Genomic DNA, 18,754 nt, shown 5'->3' with positions numbered 1-18,754 from the left:
GATGAATCATTAATGCTGGAAATTTACCTGCATAAACTACAAGAACTGAATATTCAATTGACACAATCGCATTAATTATGCTACCTTTGTAATTTTTAGGCAAAAGAAATAAGTTAATAAACAAAGAATCCATTAGCCAACCCTATGCAACTTATGGATCAGCAATCAATTTTTTCACTTATCATAAATTTCCAAGATTAAAAGCTGAAAAAAAAAAATGAGTTAAGCGGTCCTTTTCTATTTACTGTTTTTTTTTAATAAAAAAATTACAAGTAGTTCTTATAAAATTTCCTATGCCTGGTCTATTTATTGATTTTTTTTATTTTATTTTTAAAGTTGGCACACCTGCGAATTTTCCCGGGATCTCGTTAACACAGATAAAAAAAGTGACTTGTTGAGTTTTGAATAATGAATTAGGGCATTTTAGCGTGTTTCGGATTACGCTACACACTTCCTACTCCAACCTCAAATCCAGTAAGTTGTATATATTTTTCTTTCGTTTCGTGTTTTATTATACTCTGTTTTTGTTTTCGCCCTTTTCTCTTTATCGCATAATTCCCCCTTTTTTTCAGTTACCTACACTAACTCTCAGCTTTGAACCCTGAACTCCGTCGCCTTCAACCGCCGTTTTCCGCCGCTTCAACCTTCTCCGCCCACTTCAGGTACCTATATGTGTGATTTAGGGTTTTATTCGAAGTTCATTTTCTGTATTTTTTACTTGAAGGACATAAATCTTGTTCATTTCGTGCATTTGAAAATATTCAGATTACTTATGCGAAGCTATTAGGATTCTCAGATTCGTATTTCAGATTCTTAAATTATTTAGTTGTTAATTTAGTTTACATAACTAACGAAGGGAGAGACATCGTTTATGCCCTGACAGGCATATACTTCTGGATTTTAGTGCCGATTAGGACTGCTATTAGGGTTTCTATGTGGTGACTTGGTGTCTTGTTCGTGTGTTTTGAAAATGTCCTCTTGTGTGTTTTGTATCAGAATCATTGTGTCCTGTAGAAAAGGTAGTACTCTAATTACTTTGTTTAAATTAATTTTTTCATTGATTGAATTCTGCAGTTGGTGATTCTTATATGCATTTTCAATTTTCTAGGTTCCTGATTTGAGGCCAGAGTAGTATTGTATTCGTTTGTGTGGAGTGTAGTGTAAGGTCCATTTTTGAAGTAGGGAAATTAGAACATGCCATACTTTAAGGTCATTTGCAAGTTCATGCTTCTATAGCAGCACTGCAGCAGCTTGTTGTTCAACAGTTTAAACTTAATATACAGAATTTTTTTGTACTCTACCTCTTAACCATATCCTTGGAAACTACCAACCAAATATGCCCACTGCCAGTGCGGTGAACATAAAGTTGACAATAGTACTTCATTGATATTATCCACTCTATCTGAATCAGTTTTCCTCTGTGCCACTGGATGAGTCCTCCCCAAAAGTGTCTCTTTGGTTTTGTTTGGTCTTGAACCTAAGTTTCGGTGTGATTTGTTTGACTCTGTTGTTTAAGCTGGGAATTCAAAGTTCAAGATCTTATATCATGTTGTGATCCAATATTAACTTACAAAACCTCTTCTATTTGTCTGTGCATGGTGATGTTGGTTGGGTTTTCTCTGCCTTTTCACGTGCATTTTTTTGTAATTGTATTAACTATTTTACGTGATTGCCTGACTGGTCTCTCAAGATTCTTAAATCATTATTTATTAAACTTATGGTTTGAAGGAAAACCAAATATGGATGTTACAGACTGAATCTAGCTTTAAGGTATAATCCATCTTTATGATGTTTACTACATTAAGTTATATTTATTTAGGTTGCTGCATTATTGCTTTTATCACAATAGGGGTGGGGGGGAGGTGGACTCTAAAAAAAATTCACTATGGTGATACTGGCATTTTGCATTTTAAGAGTTTAAAATGAATGTGTTCCAAATGTATCTATTTTTAAGTTTTGATTGATGGATTAAATTGGAACATTATTTTTTTTTATTGTTTGACTCTTACTTTTAGATTTCTAACATTTGAACTAAATACTTATACAGTAATTTTTGGAGCTGCATTGAAAAATGGAAAAGCCTACACACCGAACATGGATGTATAATAGGCTTCTTCCTGGTCAAAAGGGTTATACAACAGAATTTTTGAAAGGTGTCAAGGATTTTATTGATTTTGCTTGTCAGCAACCAAAGTATTTGAATGAAGGTGTAATAAGATGTCCTTGTAAGTTATGTAAAAATGCAAAGCATTTAACCCCAGAAGAAGTAAATGTTCACATTATTAAAAAAGGGTTTACACCCAGATATTGGTTTTGGACATCCCATGGAGAGAAACTTCCTCATATTAATAATGATGTTGAAGTGCATTCAGTGTCACCAAGGTGTAAAAATACATCAGAGTTGTCTGCTGCTGTTACAATGTTAAACATGTCACAGGCTTGCTTCAATGACCGACCTCGAACCCGATCTCAAACTCGACCTCGAACTCAATTCACTCAATCTCAACCTCCACCTCAACTCACTCAATCTCAACCTCAAACCCGCCCTCGAACCCGATCTCGACCTACTCAACCTTCACCTCAATTTCAATCTCATACCACCCAATCCACTCAATCTCAACCTCGACCTACTCAACCTTCACCTCAATCTCAATCTCATACCACCCAATCTACTCAATCTCAACCTCGACCTCCTCCTCTACCTCAATCACAATCTCATACCACCCAATCTCAACATATCCCCACTCAAGTCCTACGTATGGAAGAATATCCAATGGCCAATAAAGCCCCATCTTCTTCATCTAGTCATGTTAGTGAAGGCAATAACATGAACAAAATCATGATACTCCCAGAGGGGGATGGGTGAGTCATTTATTTTCTTAGCATATGATATGAATTTCTATTATTTAATTTATAATTATTCATCATTTTTTTTTGCATAGTTTTGATCAACATAAGTTGGTAATTGGGACAATTGCTTCAATCATACGTACTAACTTGGAGGAGGCAAAACCATCATGGAAGAAGTTATCTATAGGTCAAAGGGATTCATGGTTTAATATATTTGAAGTAATCAAATTTGAATGTTTGATTAAAAATATTCAATTTTTATATTATTTTTAAAAATGTGTGTAATGTAATAATTTTTTTCCCATTTTGGTCAAAACCAATGTAGTCAAAGTTTACATGGCCACCTCAGTATAAGGACATGGTGCGGCGCAACTTTGAGAAAAGGGGTTCAGCTAAAATGACTCAATTAATGCAAGATGTTCGAAAAAATTTAAATCAAAAACCAACTTGGATGGAAGATGATGTGTGGGCACAATTGCAGGCACATTGGGAATCCTCAAGTTTCAAAAATAAATCTGAAATAAATAAAAGAAATCGTAAGTCTATGGATGGTGCGTCTCTTCACACTGGTGGATCAATTCCTCATCGTTTGCATTGGAAGAGAATGGTATCATTCATTTACTATTATATTTTAGTGTTAGCTAAGTTTTAAGTTTATGATATTTAAGTTTATTTCAACATTTATTACAGAAGGAGGAAAAAGGCACAGATCCATCATTGGCTGAGTTTTATTTTCGTACTCATCGAAGAAAAAAGGATCAAAGTTGGGTGGGTCCTCATGCAGAATCTGCTTATGTAAGTTTTATACTAATGAATGCATTTGAGACTTATTTTATGTTTATTTTAATTATAATCTCAACTAATATACTGCAAATATTGGCCTATGTCAATGTTGTAATTTGTCGTTGTTGTTTAGAAATTAAATGTTTGCCCGAGTAAGGTGCACCAACCAAAAGAATAATAATAATAAATTGAGTACATGATGAGTATTATTAAAATAGAATTTATTACTCTCTAGTCTCTATATCTATAGTCATGTCTTTAGGATTTGGTTTTCACAATTAAAAAAATTGAATTTAAGATATCTTAGAAATTTTCTCTTGGTATTTTACATTAATTAGTTTTTTTGGCATTTGATTCTAATGCACATGCAGTGTTTCTATTGCCATGCTAAAACCTTTGACAATTATATGAGCACGCTTAATATGTTTATCTTATTTCGTGTATGTTATTTATGGTTGAGGTCCCCACGCCAAACTGAGTATGCCACTATGCCAGCAATTAGCTTAGGTCTTAGAATAATATATAGCATTGGTACAAAGTGATATAACTTCTTTTATGGTACATTTCATTGTGTGGTTCTTGAAGGGATAAATTAACCTTTTATTACTTTAAGCCAATGGCACATTTGGGTATGATTAGTCTGATGGGATACTTGCAGCGCTCCATTTGTCGTACTACTCAAACATCCTGACTCGCGATACAATTAAAAATAGTTGTATTTGCCTTTTTTTTTTCAAATTTATAATACTTGCTTGTTGCTATAAACCTCTAGTATGATGTCAATATTTGGTCTGAAAAGATGGTATTTTACTCAAGCTAGTATGTTACTTGTTATGCAGGATAAATTTGAACAGAGGAAGACTGAGTTATCTTCTAAGAGTTCAAAATTTACTTCGGGGGAAGGTGGAACTGATAGTCAAGCTGATAGTCAACCATCTATGAATCATATGCCATCAGACTTTGATATTTGGGCAGATTCGGTTGGAAAGAAAAAAGGGAGGATCTTTGGCCTTGGATCCATAGCCAAAACATTATTTACATCCTCAAGTCAACCAACGAAACTTTCTGCAAATTCAGAGGAGGTTGATGCTTTAAGAAATCAAATTCAGGAATTAAATGAATCACTACAAAGACAAGAACAAGAGCAACAAAAGACGAGACAAGAGTTGACTCAGACCAAAAATCAAGGATCCACAAGCATTGCATCCTCAAGTCAACCAATGAAGCTTTCTGCAAATCCAGAGGAAATTGATGCTCTAAGAAATCAGATTAATGCATTGAATGAATCACTACAAAGACATGTGCAAGAGAAACTAGAGATGAAGCAGGAGTTGACTCAGACCAAAGAACAAGTAATAGCTTTAATGCAACACTTTGGATTTGTTGGTTCTTTGCGTCCATCTTCATCACCTCAACACAATAGTGTAAATGACGATGACTATAGTGACACTATTAGTGATCATATTGATTAGAGTTGTATTTGATATCTTGCTACATTCTTTTAAAAAGGTGTGTTGAGGATGATAGTGACACTATTAGTGATCATATTGAATGTGATTGTATTCTTGCTACATTCTTTTAAAAAGGTGTTGCCTTAACATATTCTCTTTAGTTGGTTGTTATTATTTCTTTATTTGTTTTGAAAGAGATATTCCCTTAAGATTTTCTATTTGGTTAAGTTCTTCAGTTTTTCTTTCATTATGATGCATGGCATGGTCTGCTTAGCGCCATAGTTATCTTCTTTAGCTTGTTGCTGGATCATGTAGGAATTTTTACTTATTCCTCTAACTTCTTTCTTTTATCTGTTTATTGGCATCTGTAAAAAAAGATCTTTGTTTATTGGCGTATGATATATGTTATTTGATTGGCGTATGATATATGTTATTAGAGTCATTTTTTTCTGTTGCCAAAATTGAGTATTCGAATTAGACCTTTTTTCTCTGTGCAGAGAGGGCGCCTGCAGTTGCTACCAAATTCACGTTCCTAATTCAACATCTTCTTCTTTACGTTTTTGGGTTTTTTATTTTTACAAATATCTTTGAAGGAAACAAGTTTATATTGTACATCTTAACAAGATTTTGACAAGATATGTAACGGAAATTTGTTCTTGTTAAGGGATCTTAGTAAGATTTTATCAAAGTACACAATACTAACTTGATTTTGTTACGTATGTTTACAAAATCTTGCCAAGATGTAAAATAGAAGCAAATTTTCCTCGTGTATCTTGACAAATTATTTCCAAGACATACTACAATCCCACGAATACATTTTTCTCCCTTTTGTGTTGCATTAGAGCAGTCTTTTTATCAAATGTAGACTGCACTCTTTATCACAATACCACTAACTTAACTTCAATAGGATTTCTTTCCTTTCAAATACCATTGTCCAACACTCATTCCAATCTAAATTTTCTCATTCATTCAAATCAAGTGATTGAGCACAAATGATTAATGTGCTAAAGTTAAGGGAAATTGTTTGGGTATTGTTTGAGTTTGATCATTGATAGAAATAATTTTTTGTCAGATTTTACTTCTTATATCAGATAAGTATTCTGTCAGGACAAGAAGATACTTGATGCAATATAGCCTATGAAACTGAGTACCCTCTCGATCATATACCCACATATTTCATACAACATGTCTCAGCCTTCAACATATACAAGTGATGAATACCATTCGGCAAGGATTACTGTCAATAAACCCGCTTAAGGGTAATTACTTGGTTACAAGTATCTAAGCAAGATTAAGAAGCGTATTACCTAACTGGTAATCAGAACATGCATGCCCATAGACCCAAGGCTCAGTAAGGTAAGTATATAAAGGGAAAAGCCCCCAGGTAGGTGGACTGATTCACTCTTGAGTATTCACTAGATATCATCAACAAATCTGAGCTAAATCCTTACTTCGTTACTTGAGCATTAGAGTGCCTTTTGCAGATACTCCCCCTTGCTCTTTAGGACTTGTACGCACTAGAGACATTGACAAGTTGCTATCAGAGAGACCCATCGGCACAGTAGGAGACCCTTTGAATAAAGGTAAATGTCTGGACCATTTGTGACAAGAACATTTTGGCACACACCGTGGGGTCGAGTAAGATATATCTTGATCCTAAGATATTATGGCGATAACGAGAACTGGAACGAACACAATAGCAATGAAGCAACTGACTGATCAATAGAACAAAGAGATTCATGTTGAGGACCATACCGACTTGTCTTCGATAGAGCGTTACAAGCTCAGGTCTCAGAAATGCACAGGCATCACACCAAAGTTGTTGCCTTTCAGTGTGAGAATGCCCATATATGTGAAGCTCAGGTCATGGAAGCATGAGGCTAACCCACTTGAAGGATGAGAAGTTACAATTGGCTTACCCAGAGCCACCGATTTAAGTGTACATCTAGAGGACGATAAAAGAATGCTATATGGTCAGCCTAAGGTTACACCTTCATGCAAGGATGGAAGCCCCAAAACTCATTCACTATGTGGTGGTTAAGACGAGAACCAAAGAGGTGAAGAAACTAGAACTCGATTTGAGAACTAACGATGACAACCAGGTAAAACCGGTAGAGGAGACATCCACTTTCCTGCTCGAACCTAAGAAGGATAAGTCACTTAGTTAGGAAACCAACTCTCTAATGATGACCGCAGACGAATACAATGGGTTATCAAAGAGCACACTGACTTATTTGCATTGCCCACGACAAACATGCTTGGTTTCAATCCAATCTTTCATCGTCATAAGTTAGCTATATGTAAAGATGCAAAGCCTGTTGTGACACCCTCTACCCCTCACATATATACTAATAAGGAATAAAAAAAAATTCAAATATTAATTAAAAGTATTTTTAAAACATTTTTTTTTAAACAAGTCTTTCAAAGGGGAAAAAGGCTCACATTCATTTTCTTCTACATCATATTCAAACTTGTCCAAATAAATAATAAAGTATTCTCGACTCAACAAGGTCTTCATACAATTAATCTAGAACCTATATCCTAATGTCACATCCTATCAGAGCGTTGTGTTCTCGTGTCCTCTAGCATGAGGTTCTTCATAGTCATCCACCTATTCATCTGCTCCCCCGAACACAAAGTTCAAGATCAACACAGGATCCAAACACAAACAGCAAACCGGGAGTGAGTTATCACATTGCTAACTACTAGAGAGAAACAACACAACATATAGTAGCCAAATACAATTTACTTAGCATATCTCACATTATTTCATCACTTTGTCATTCATCAATCACACTTTTCATCCATCAATTACACCTTTCAATCATCAATCACTATACACAGAAATCACACACTCCGATCAAGACATAATAACACATCAATTTCATAATAAACAATTAGCAAGCGTATGTGACAGTTATGCTAAGACTCAAGCCTATATGCAATGTGGTACCATGTCAGTGAAAAACCACCCTGGGGCGCTTAGGAGTACATAACAAGACACACCACACAATGGGTTTGTCAGGTCACTCTCACTAAGTAAGATCATAGGGAGACCAGTCAGGGTCACGATGTTTTGCGAGAATGCTCCAACCATATGAGATCAGCATAGGCTTAAAGGAGCACTCAAACCCAGTGACCCCCAAGGCCTACACTCCGAAGAGTCCGTCAGGGCCTCTCCCTCCTGATTCAGGTCCAACCCCTAAAATAATTTTTGCATGCAGACACTGCTCATGAATTATACAATACCCACGACCTTACACTCGTGTTTTAAACACGTTCAACACAATCGCACTATGATTTAACACTAGCTCCTAAATAGGAAATCTACATTTTCTCTTTAACACTACGCATCAACGCTTTTCTCAAGATAACACTGGTCGGGTTATTGTACAATTCATAGCTTACAACACAAGTAATTTCACATCAAGTGTTAACTACACACTTATCCACAACTAGAACTCATTCACAATTTCACTTCTCATAGTGTGACAATCCACCATCACATGTTTACACGTATCTCACAAATTAACACATGTTCAACTTTACACTTATACTCAATCTCAATAACAATATTATAATCTCAAAGCAACATATTCTTCTACAATTCATCACATACTCACAATTTGAATCATCATTTCATATCCTCAATATAACAATTTATATAAAACACTATCACAACATTAGGACTAAAACCCCTTAACTAATATTACACAATTATATCAAAATCATAGGTCGAAATATACAAATATCAAGAGCACAATTTATCAAGAAATTTTCATTAGGACATCAATATTTTATTTATAATCATAAAGGAAAAATTGCAATTTAATAAACATCTCAAAATAAAACCCCAATTTAATCCTCTAAGGATCCCTACACATGTTCTCACTAATCCCCAACTGTGAATAACTCATCCCTTACCTCTAAGCGGGCTCACGTGTCTTCAGCCAGCGATAACAACATCTCTAGCGGTTCCCGGAAATTCTTTCAATTATTCAACCGACTGCTCCGATAGAATTCCCAAACGTCAGAGAGACGGAGAAGAGATTGAAACCTCCACTTGTGCTGTCTTCATGCGATTCCTTTTTCTCCCTCCACGAATATTATCTCGCAAATCCCAACGGTGAAAGCGTGAGGAATTGAATTCTGAACAATATATCCAAATTTCACAATAATCCAACGGTTAACAAAACCGGGATCATAGTTTTACCAAGACAGCTCTGGGTTTCTGCGGGAAAGAAAAATGCTACAATGCGAAGGGTGTTTCTCTCAGTTCACACATGATATCGAAATTCCCAACGGTGAGAATGCTCGGAATTGTGTTGCGAACATGATACTCAAATTTCACGACGATCCAACGGTGAACGGGTTCGAGATCGTCGTTTTTCTGAGACTGGTTTGATGGGCTGCGGGAAAAAGAAAGGGTTTTGAGAAGAGAAGGGGAAAAACGAAAATGAGGCCAAAAAGAAGGCAGCTGACTTAACATAACTATTTATACCTAGGGTACTCAGCCTATTATTTGCTCTATATTTATTTTTTTTTTTTAAAAAAAAGCTTTTTAAATTTATTTACGAAAAATTGGGATGTTACACCTGTTGCCTAGAGAAAAAGAAAAATGGGAGAAGAGAGTTGTCGAGCAGTACAACAAGAAGTGACCAAGCTGATGGTGGCCCAGTTCATCAGGGAAATTGACTATTCCACTTGACTTTCCAACGTGGTCATGGTAAAGAAATCAAACAGAAAGTGGAGAATGTGTACAAACTACACATATCTCAATTGAGCATCAACTGCCTGGTCAATGGAGCAGTCAGAAATAAATTGTTAAGTTTTCTAGATACATATTTTGGCTATAATCAGATAAAGATGGACCCAAGGGACGAGGAGAAGATGACATTTATCACCAAATTCGTAAACTTTTGCTACAAATTTATGCCATCCAAACTCAAAAACGCTGGAGCAACGTATCAACATTTGATGAACAAGGAGTTCAAGGGTCAGCTTGGACGAAATCTAGAAGTTTATGCAGATGACATGGTGGTCAAATCTAACGATTTGGAAACCCACATTGTAGATTTAGAAGAAGTTTTCGGCCAACTCAAAAAGTATAACATGAGGCTAAACCTTGAAAAATGTTGATAACTGCTAATTATGAGTATATTTTGGGGTTAAATTATATAAGAATTTGTAATTTGTCTCAATTTTTTATTTTTGAACAAATAATTGTTAAATTAACATCATTTAAGTTTTTGTGTAGAGAATATTAAAAGTGATGGATTTATGATGCTTAGTGAGTAAAATAAAGCCCAAAAAAGCAGGATAATTCAGGAAGGCGAGAATAATTAAGGAAAGTGAACTAATTAAGGAAAGCAAGATTAATTAAGGAAAATAAAATAATTAAGGAAAGCAGACCAATTAAGGAAAGCATGACTAATTAAGGAAACTAAGTTAATTCAGGAAAGTAAAGACGAACTTAGTGCAAGAAGCCTGCCAATCTGAACCTATAAAAGAAGGAGAGAGAAGTAGAAAAACACACACAGAAATTCCAAGAGAATGCAATTCTTTATAGAAGACAAAGGCTAGAAGAAGGAGAAGCAAGCACTGAGAGTCATTCTTTCCCTCCATTCCCTTTCTTATCTTTTCCCCATTTACTAAATATTCCTATCTTGCAATTGTAAAGCCTCATGACAATGTGAGGCTAAATCCCCTTTGTTGGCAACTTGGCAGCCAATTACTCTTGATGTAATTTCTCTTCCTATCTATTTATGAATATTACATTTGCATTATCTTTTTTTTGTGCTTAATATTATTGTTTGTGGCTTGATCACCCATTTGCATGGTAAGTTTTAGGGATAGCGTTGGGAAACATTATTTTCTAATAGAACTGGGAAATGGTATCTAAATAAAGTCATCACTAGGGATATGTTGATATTTGTTTAGCCTATTATACATCTCTATTCTTAATGCAATTGACTATTTTAGCTTTGCAAAGGGATTTGGGAGAGAAAATAGATAAATTAGGCTCTTTCATGCGGGGGGACCAAAGTTAAAGTATACTAGTATATGCAAGTGCAAATTGGAATAATTATAAATAGAGAAAAATCATTAACATTGCATCAAAGAGTAGCTATGGTAGGCTAAGTTCCCAACATTCTCATCTTCTGAATTTCCTTCTACAATAATATTGGATATTCTCATCTTTTATGTATTTAATTAATTAATTTAAATTCTTTTTTAATTTTTCCTCTTGTTTGATTTAATTTTTTTGCCAATTTAAATTATTGTTTTTCTCATAACCATTTCAAATCAATTTTATTTAACTTCTTTTATTAATAAAATATTCATATACCTAAGTACAAACAAAGTCTCTGTGGATTCGACACTCGAACTTCCGTTTTAACTTTACTACTTGGGACACATTGGTGCACTTGCCAATTCGTTAACAAATGTGTCTTTGGGGTAGAATTGGGGAGGTTTATGGCTTTCATGCTAATCAACCAAGGAACACACATTAACCCGAACAAGTGCCAAGCCATCTTGGAGATGAGGAGTCCCCAAAATGTGAAAATAGCTTAAAGACTAGCTGACAGGATAACCTCCTTGTCAAGATTTTTGTCAAGAATTGCAAAGAGGGTGAGACCAATCATGAACCTCCTCAAGAAAACCAATAACTTTGTTTACCTTTTGGCACCTGAAAGTAACATTGGCAACACCGACCATCTTGTCAAAGCTCGACACCGACAAAAAATTGATTGTCTATCTTTTGATCTCGGGTGAGACCATAAGTGCAATACTAGTACAGGAAGAAGAGAGTGAGTTGATGCCAATATATTTTGTGAGCCAAGTACTACAAGATTCAGAAACGAGGTACCAGATGATGGAAAAGGTAACCCTCGCATTTGTTAACGTTGTTCACCATCTCCGCTTCAAAGCCATAGGGTCCCTATTCAGACTGATTGCCCTATAGCCAAAGTACTACGCAAACCTGAGCTGGTAAGACAGATGATGGCATGGTCTATTGAACTCTCAGAGTATGAAATTGTTTAAGAGACAAAAGGGACAGTCTGGGCCCAGGTGCTGGCCGAATTCGTCAACGAACTTTACCCTTCGTAATGACATTTTGAGCAAGAATGGTGGACAGTGCATGTAGATGACTCCTCCAACTAACATGGAAGTGGAGCTGGGGTGATCTTAAAATGACCCAATGGCATGGACCCACACAATCTTTACATTTCGGCTTCAAGGCCACATGCAATCAGGCCGAGTACGAGACTCTCTTGATAGGACTAAGATTTGCCAAAGAGGTCGGTGCCCAAAGAATCTGGAGCCAAAGTGATTCTAAGATCACCGCCAAACAGATAAACAAAGTGTTTCAGATCTAAGATCCGAACTCCTGATGTACTACCACACATTTAAAAGACTCAAGGAAGAGTTTGAGGAAGTTTAGGTGATTCATATAAGCTAAGAAGTTAATGACAAAGCCGACGAGTTGGCTTAACTTGCAACTTGACCTAAACCTTGGTAACTAAAAACATTCACACTCCATTTGGTTCCCGAACCCAACATCTCGGGAAAAGAATGCTTACAGGTGGAGGAAGGCCCTTCGAGATGGAAAAAAGAGATAGTCGAGTACTTAAAACATGAGACACTCACAATAGACAAGGGAAAAGCCAGAAAACTAAGAATGCAAGATGTCTGGTATACCTTAGTGACTGACAAACTATATAGGAGAGGTTTCTCCTCACCTCTACTCAAAATGTCTTGACCAAGACCAGGCTTACTATGTTCTTCGAGAACTACATGAAGGTGTTTGTGGTATGCATTCTAGGGAGAGAACAATGGCCATAAGAGTTCTAAGAGTCAGGTACTATTGGCCAACTTTGAGGATGGATTGTTCAAGCTTTGTGAAGAAATTCCTTTAATGCCAAAGGCATGGGAATTAGATACATCATTCGGTCGAAGAACTGCATCTTATAGTTTTTTGTTGAATTTCCCCTGCATTTACTTTTTGGTCCAATTTTCCTTTATACAAATATGTTCAAGGGAAATCCAATTCGCCGGAAAGTGCACCGGGTCGTCAAGTATTTAAAATTAAAACGGAGTGATCTGAGTATCGAACTCAGGGAACTTGCTTATTAGATAGAGTTTTATTCAAAATTAAGGCATTGTTGGAATAACATTGATCATAGATGGTTAACACAAATAAACTATTTCTATGGTAAAAACAATAGATGTAAGTATGTAAAAGTTGACAAAAATAGGTAAAAAGCGTTGGGTCTTTCTAATAAACAAGCTGATGCATATGAAGATACTTCTCTAATCAATCATGCTTTTGTGTTCTATGTTGTAGCCTAAAATACTAAACCTCAATCCCTCGTAAGTTTAGACTAATTTAACCTAAGCTTCATCCGCAGATCCCTCTTGTAAGACTAGGCTTAACTTAAACAACATTATCGTAACAACATATTCAGAAAACCAAAACCCCAACAATCTATCCCTGGTAATGTGGTTATTCAGTCTTGCTTCTATCAAGTTCTAAAGCAACATTACATTTTCCAATGCTAAAGTCACCTAACTGTACACACAAATGGGTGATCAGACCAAGAGCATGCAGAAATTAAGCATTGAACACATAAAACACAATTAATTAGATACTAACGTAATTACATCAGTTGTTCCTTAGAAATTCCCAACAAGGGTGTTTAGCCAGCCATTACAGAAAAACCCTAACACAAATGAGATTGAGAGTACATAATAATTGTTCCTTACACAAGAAGGGGGATCCCTCCTCCTTTTCTCAGCACCTCACAATCACTTTGCAGCTCACTAATCTCTCTCTAATTGAAGAACCCTAGGCTTCTCTGCAAAGCTGCTCCTCTTGCTGCCTCCAAAGCCTCCATCTCAAAATTAGCACTGTGGTGTCCTTGCTGTGGAATTCTGTACTGCTTGCTAAAAATTGTGTACCCTAATTCTACACAAGACAGACTTTAAATATACTCTGAATCCTCGACGTTGCGCTTAGCACCACCCTCGCGCTTAGCGCGAGTTAGTGGATTTGGGCTTGGTACTAGTCTTGCACTGAGCCTGGCTAAAGACAACTATCCCGCTTAGCGAGCAGATCTCGCGCTTAGCGAACGACCTTGAAATTTATGCTCTGCCAGATTCTTCTGTCATGCTAAGCGCACTGAAGCTGCGCTTAGCGTTGGATGTGCGCTGAGCGCAACTGCTTCCTTTAGCACCTTAAGATTTTAGCCTCTTTTGACCTGAAATTGTGTAAATTTTATCATTAAATCACATGGGAGATACTCGAGAGACAACTATAAAATAAAACAAGATTTATTTACAAATCCCTACAAAATAACTATAAATTGGGGAAACTATACAAGTTTTGGAAAATGTTTTCTATACAAAAGTTAGTCGTATAAGACGACTAACATTTTCCCTTGGTCGTTCGCTGTTTAGGGACTGGATATTCTCGGACCCTTCCCCATAACTCTAGGGCAAAGGAAATTCATGCTAGTTGCAATTGATTATTTCACAAAATGGGTGGAGGTCGAACCACTAGCAAACATCACAACCTAGTCTATCCAAAAATTCTATTGGAAGAACATCATTACATGTTTCGAAATTTTGAATACGTTGGTCACAGAAAATGGCCTACAGTTTACAGACCGAAAGCTCAATGAATTCTTGAGTAGCCTCAATATCAAGCATAGGGTGACATCAGTGGAACACCCTTAGACCAATGGGCAAGCGGAAACGACTAACAAGACAATCCTGGGTGAGCTAAGGAAGTGGCTAGATGGAGTGAAAGGAAAAAGGGTCGAAGAGCTTACGAAGGTCTTATAGGCATATAGATGCACCCCAAAATCTAAACCTAGGAAACACCTTTTCAACTAACCTATGGGATGAATGCCATCTTATTGGTCGAGGTTGGAGAAGTCTCTCTCTAAAGGTGCTACTTCGCTAAAGCCAAAAATAATGAAGCATTGTGAATAGAGTTGGACCTTGTCAAACAAGCATGAGAAGATGCAATTGTCATGACTGGAGCCTGCAAGTAGCGCATGACCCAACGCTTCAACTCTAAACTAACTCCTCGGCAGTTTGAAGAAAGATACCTAGTATGGAAAGCATGAGGAAGCCTGAAAGGTCCCATCAGATGGAAAGTTGGCGGTCAACTGGGAAGGTGATGAGGACATGACAAGGACCAAGGGCAAAGAACCTTTAGAAGGACTTGGAGGACCTATGCCAAGGGCTAGAACGAAGAAGGCCAAGGAAGCTCTTCAACAAGTGTTAACCATGGTATTTGAATTTAGGCTCAAGTTACAAGTGGAGAAGCTTCAGATTGTCAATTGCACTATGTTCCAAGAAGAGTAGAGGACGTGACCTTTATTGAGTGGTTTTATTAGCATTTTGTTAGGTGAAATAAAGGCCCAAACTTGGGTTAAAGTGGTTGTCAATTCTCTTTGGATTTTCACCACCATAGGCTTGTTTTAATTTAAAGAAATTAAGGTTTAATAAGGTGGAAACTTTAGGCTTGTGGCTGCCTCTTGGCTAACCAAGAGTTAAGCATTTTTCCATATGTTTTTGTGTCTTAATTCTAGTTTAATTAGGTATAATGACACCATCAATTGTTGTTATTGGTGATAATTTGTCTTAATTCTGGTTTTAATTAGGTATAATGACACCATCAATTGTTGTTATTGGTGATCATTCCATCTTCTCACTTGTGTAACAACCTTGATGTCGTTCCTATTTATGGGCTGCACATTTTCTAATAATAAACAAACCTTAAATTGAGTTTTAATCATCTTCTAAAGTGTGAGGGTGAATCTCCGTAGTTACTTGAGTGATTCAAGAAATTGGTTTATCAAGGAACACCACCTTGTGTGTGACACCAATTCCGGAGGAGTGATTCTTCTAAGCACCTTCTTCATTATCCTTCTTCATCATTCTAAACCTTCATTCTTTAATCCCACTTGAACATCATCATTATCATCTTCATTCTCCATCCAAACATATTCAGACTTTGAAACAAATCCCTTCCAATCAACCCTCCATAAACTTGTCACTTTTTCTCTCCTTATCCATTCCATTTTCTGAATGTCATACAAATAAAAAAAAAACCTTTGAAGATCCATCCTCAACCCTTATGCAAATGGGTTTATATCATATTGGTTATCAGAGCTCCAGTTCAAGGGTTTTTGAAGATTTCTTGGGCTGAAATTTCTTGGTAACATCCTTCTAATTTGTTCTTTGCTATGGCTGAACCATTGCAAAAATTAGGCCTTTAATTTATTGTTAAAAAAAAGGCAGAAAATTATTTTTAAAAAAATTATTTGTGCTGAATGGTTCATGCTATAATAGCTTTCAAAAATTCTTGAAGGTAATATAATTGGTTGTTAGAAGGTTTGAATTACCAAATTCTAAAGTTTAATTCCTTCAAAAAAAACCCCATTGTATAGTTGTTGGAATTTTTTGTCCTTGTTCTAAGCCTTTGTTAGCCTAACCCTAAGCTTTTTCCTTGTCACAAATTGGTGGTTGAACTTTGTGTAAACTTTCTTTTGAATTGCTTTAGAACTTAAGGAGAATTCTTGAGTGGAAAAATGCAAGAGTGCACAAAATTGAAGAAAAAAAAGCCATATTTGAGAGATACACTTGAGAGTGGTGAGGTTATATTTTCTTTATAACTATTATTATTTTTATTTTGAATATGTCAGGTGGTGGTGAACATCAATTAGATGGGGCACAAAGATTCTTGTTGAATGCTCTCAATGCTCAAATGCAAAGACTATTGAGAGAGAACAACGAAGAGTTGTATGAAATGTTAGACAAGTGGCCTCAGATATCTTAAGAAGGGGGGGTTGAATTAAGATATCCCAAATTACTTCCCCATTTAAAAATTTATTTCACTTTCTTTTCAAGTTATAGATTCCCTTAACAATGAACTTCTTAAATATTAATTCAAATAAAACAATTTGAATATGAATGTAAAGCAATAATAAACAAAGGAGATTAAGGGAAGAGAAAGTGCAAACTCGGATTTATACTGGTTCGGCCACACCCTTGTGCCTACGTCCAGTCCCCAAGCAACCCGCTTGAGAGTTCCACTATCTTGTAAATTCCTTTTACAAGTTCTAAACACACAAGGACAATCCTTCCTTTGTGTTTAGAATTCCTTTACAACAAGAGACCCACAGTCTCTTAATCCCTTAGAGAATGAGTAGAAGAAGAAGAATGAATCTCTCTAGAAAGAGATAGATTTTACAGATTTAGCGCTCAAATAATTCCTTAATGAATTGCAATTGAATTGGCCAAGGAATTCTTAAGAGGATAAAATGAATTTACTCTCTGAGAGGATAAACACTTTTTGTTCTGAAAAACTCTTTTTTTTTTTTAAATCGTGTCTCAAGTCACACATATAAAGGCCTATGATAGCCATTCAATAACCACATGAAAGGATGTGACTGTTGAAAATGTTTTCTGAAAAACTCCTCTGGTAATCGATTACAATAAGTGTGTAATCGATTACACTCTTTAGAATTTGAATTAAAACATTCAGAAACTGCTGGTAATCGATTACCATATATGTGTAATCGATTACACAATGTAAATTTTGAATTCAAATTTTAATAGCTGTTGTAAATCAGTTTTGGCCACTGGTAATCGATTACATCCTCTGGTAATCGATTACCAGAGAGTAAATTTGTTGAAAAAAACTTTTTTAACTTAAAATTCTTGGCCAAACCTTTTGCTAATCCAATTGGAATTCCCTTCCTATTTAATATCCTTTCTAAGACTCTATAAACTGTCTTGATCATCTATCTTGATTATCTCTAATTGCTTTGTCTTGAGTAAATCTTTGAGAAGCATATGATTCATGTAATCCTTTGGCATCATCAAAACATTCAGCTTGATCCTTTGTTCTACAATCTCCCCCTTTTTGATGATGACAATACCTGAAATCAAGACAAGCTATATACAAGATGATAGCACGTTCACACAACCCTTACTCCCCCTATCTTTTGGCATGTATGCCTTAACTTTTCTTAACGATAAATTTCTAAATTTCTAATTGATTTCTAACCCATGTTCTCTCCCCCTTTGGCAACATCAAAAAGAACTAGAGCAAAGCAATCAATATCCAAACATTAACACAATAAATATCCAAACAAAGCCAACCATTAAACCAAAATAAATCCATACATTGTCATAATCAACAAAAGCAACGTCTAGAAATATAATTATAGTGCAAGATTACGATAACTAGAGCAATAAAAAGCCAAATACACGGCGATAAAACAAAGTACTAATAATACTTAGCCACTAATAATACTTAGTCTTAATAATAACATATAAGCTAAGAGGATGATGGAGGCGGTGGTGGTGGATCAAAGCAAGTACGGATGAAGGAGACATCTTCTTCAACTTTGGTGATCCTTGATTCCATGGAATCAAATCGCATGTCGACTTGCAATTCCATAGTATCAAACTTGTCACCAAAAAAAGTCTGAAGACCATCGAACTTTTCCAAAAGCTTTCGAAGAAGAGAGGAATTATCTTCAACGGGTAGGTTGCCTTCATCATCAGCGGGTGGAGCACCCTTTTTGACCCAAGAGCCATCATGCTCTTTGCGGTAACCAAAAGAAGCAATCACAGCAGCACCAATT

At 36.0% G+C, this 18,754-nt stretch overlaps 1 protein-coding gene across 2 annotated transcripts; it reads left to right on the top strand.

Annotated features, from left to right (window-relative positions):
* Nucleotides 1–317: 317 nt before the first annotated feature.
* On the top strand, nt 318–5,204 carry LOC102662101 (uncharacterized). 2 transcript variants are annotated; one of them, XM_006583600.4, is made up of 7 exons: nt 318–474; nt 573–662; nt 2,048–2,862; nt 2,943–3,069; nt 3,176–3,457; nt 3,541–3,645; nt 4,473–5,204. In XM_006583600.4, the coding sequence occupies exons 3-7, from the start codon at nt 2,072–2,074 to the stop codon at nt 5,103–5,105; spliced, it is 1,938 nt and encodes a 645-aa protein (XP_006583663.1). In that variant the 5' UTR covers nt 318–474; nt 573–662; nt 2,048–2,071; the 3' UTR covers nt 5,106–5,204. The 2 variants fall into 2 exon arrangements, with proteins under 2 accessions (XP_006583663.1, XP_040873020.1); XM_041017086.1 differs by lacking the exon at nt 573–662 and having other exon boundaries at nt 328–474; nt 663–2,862.
* The last annotated feature ends 13,550 nt before the right edge of the window (nt 5,205–18,754 follow it).

This window comes from Glycine max, chromosome 7 (assembly GCF_000004515.6).
Source record: "Glycine max cultivar Williams 82 chromosome 7, Glycine_max_v4.0, whole genome shotgun sequence".
Classification (NCBI taxonomy): Eukaryota; Viridiplantae; Streptophyta; class Magnoliopsida; order Fabales; family Fabaceae; genus Glycine; species Glycine max.
Note: the sequence above shows the minus strand (reverse complement) of the source record. Positions and strands in the feature narration are given on the sequence as shown.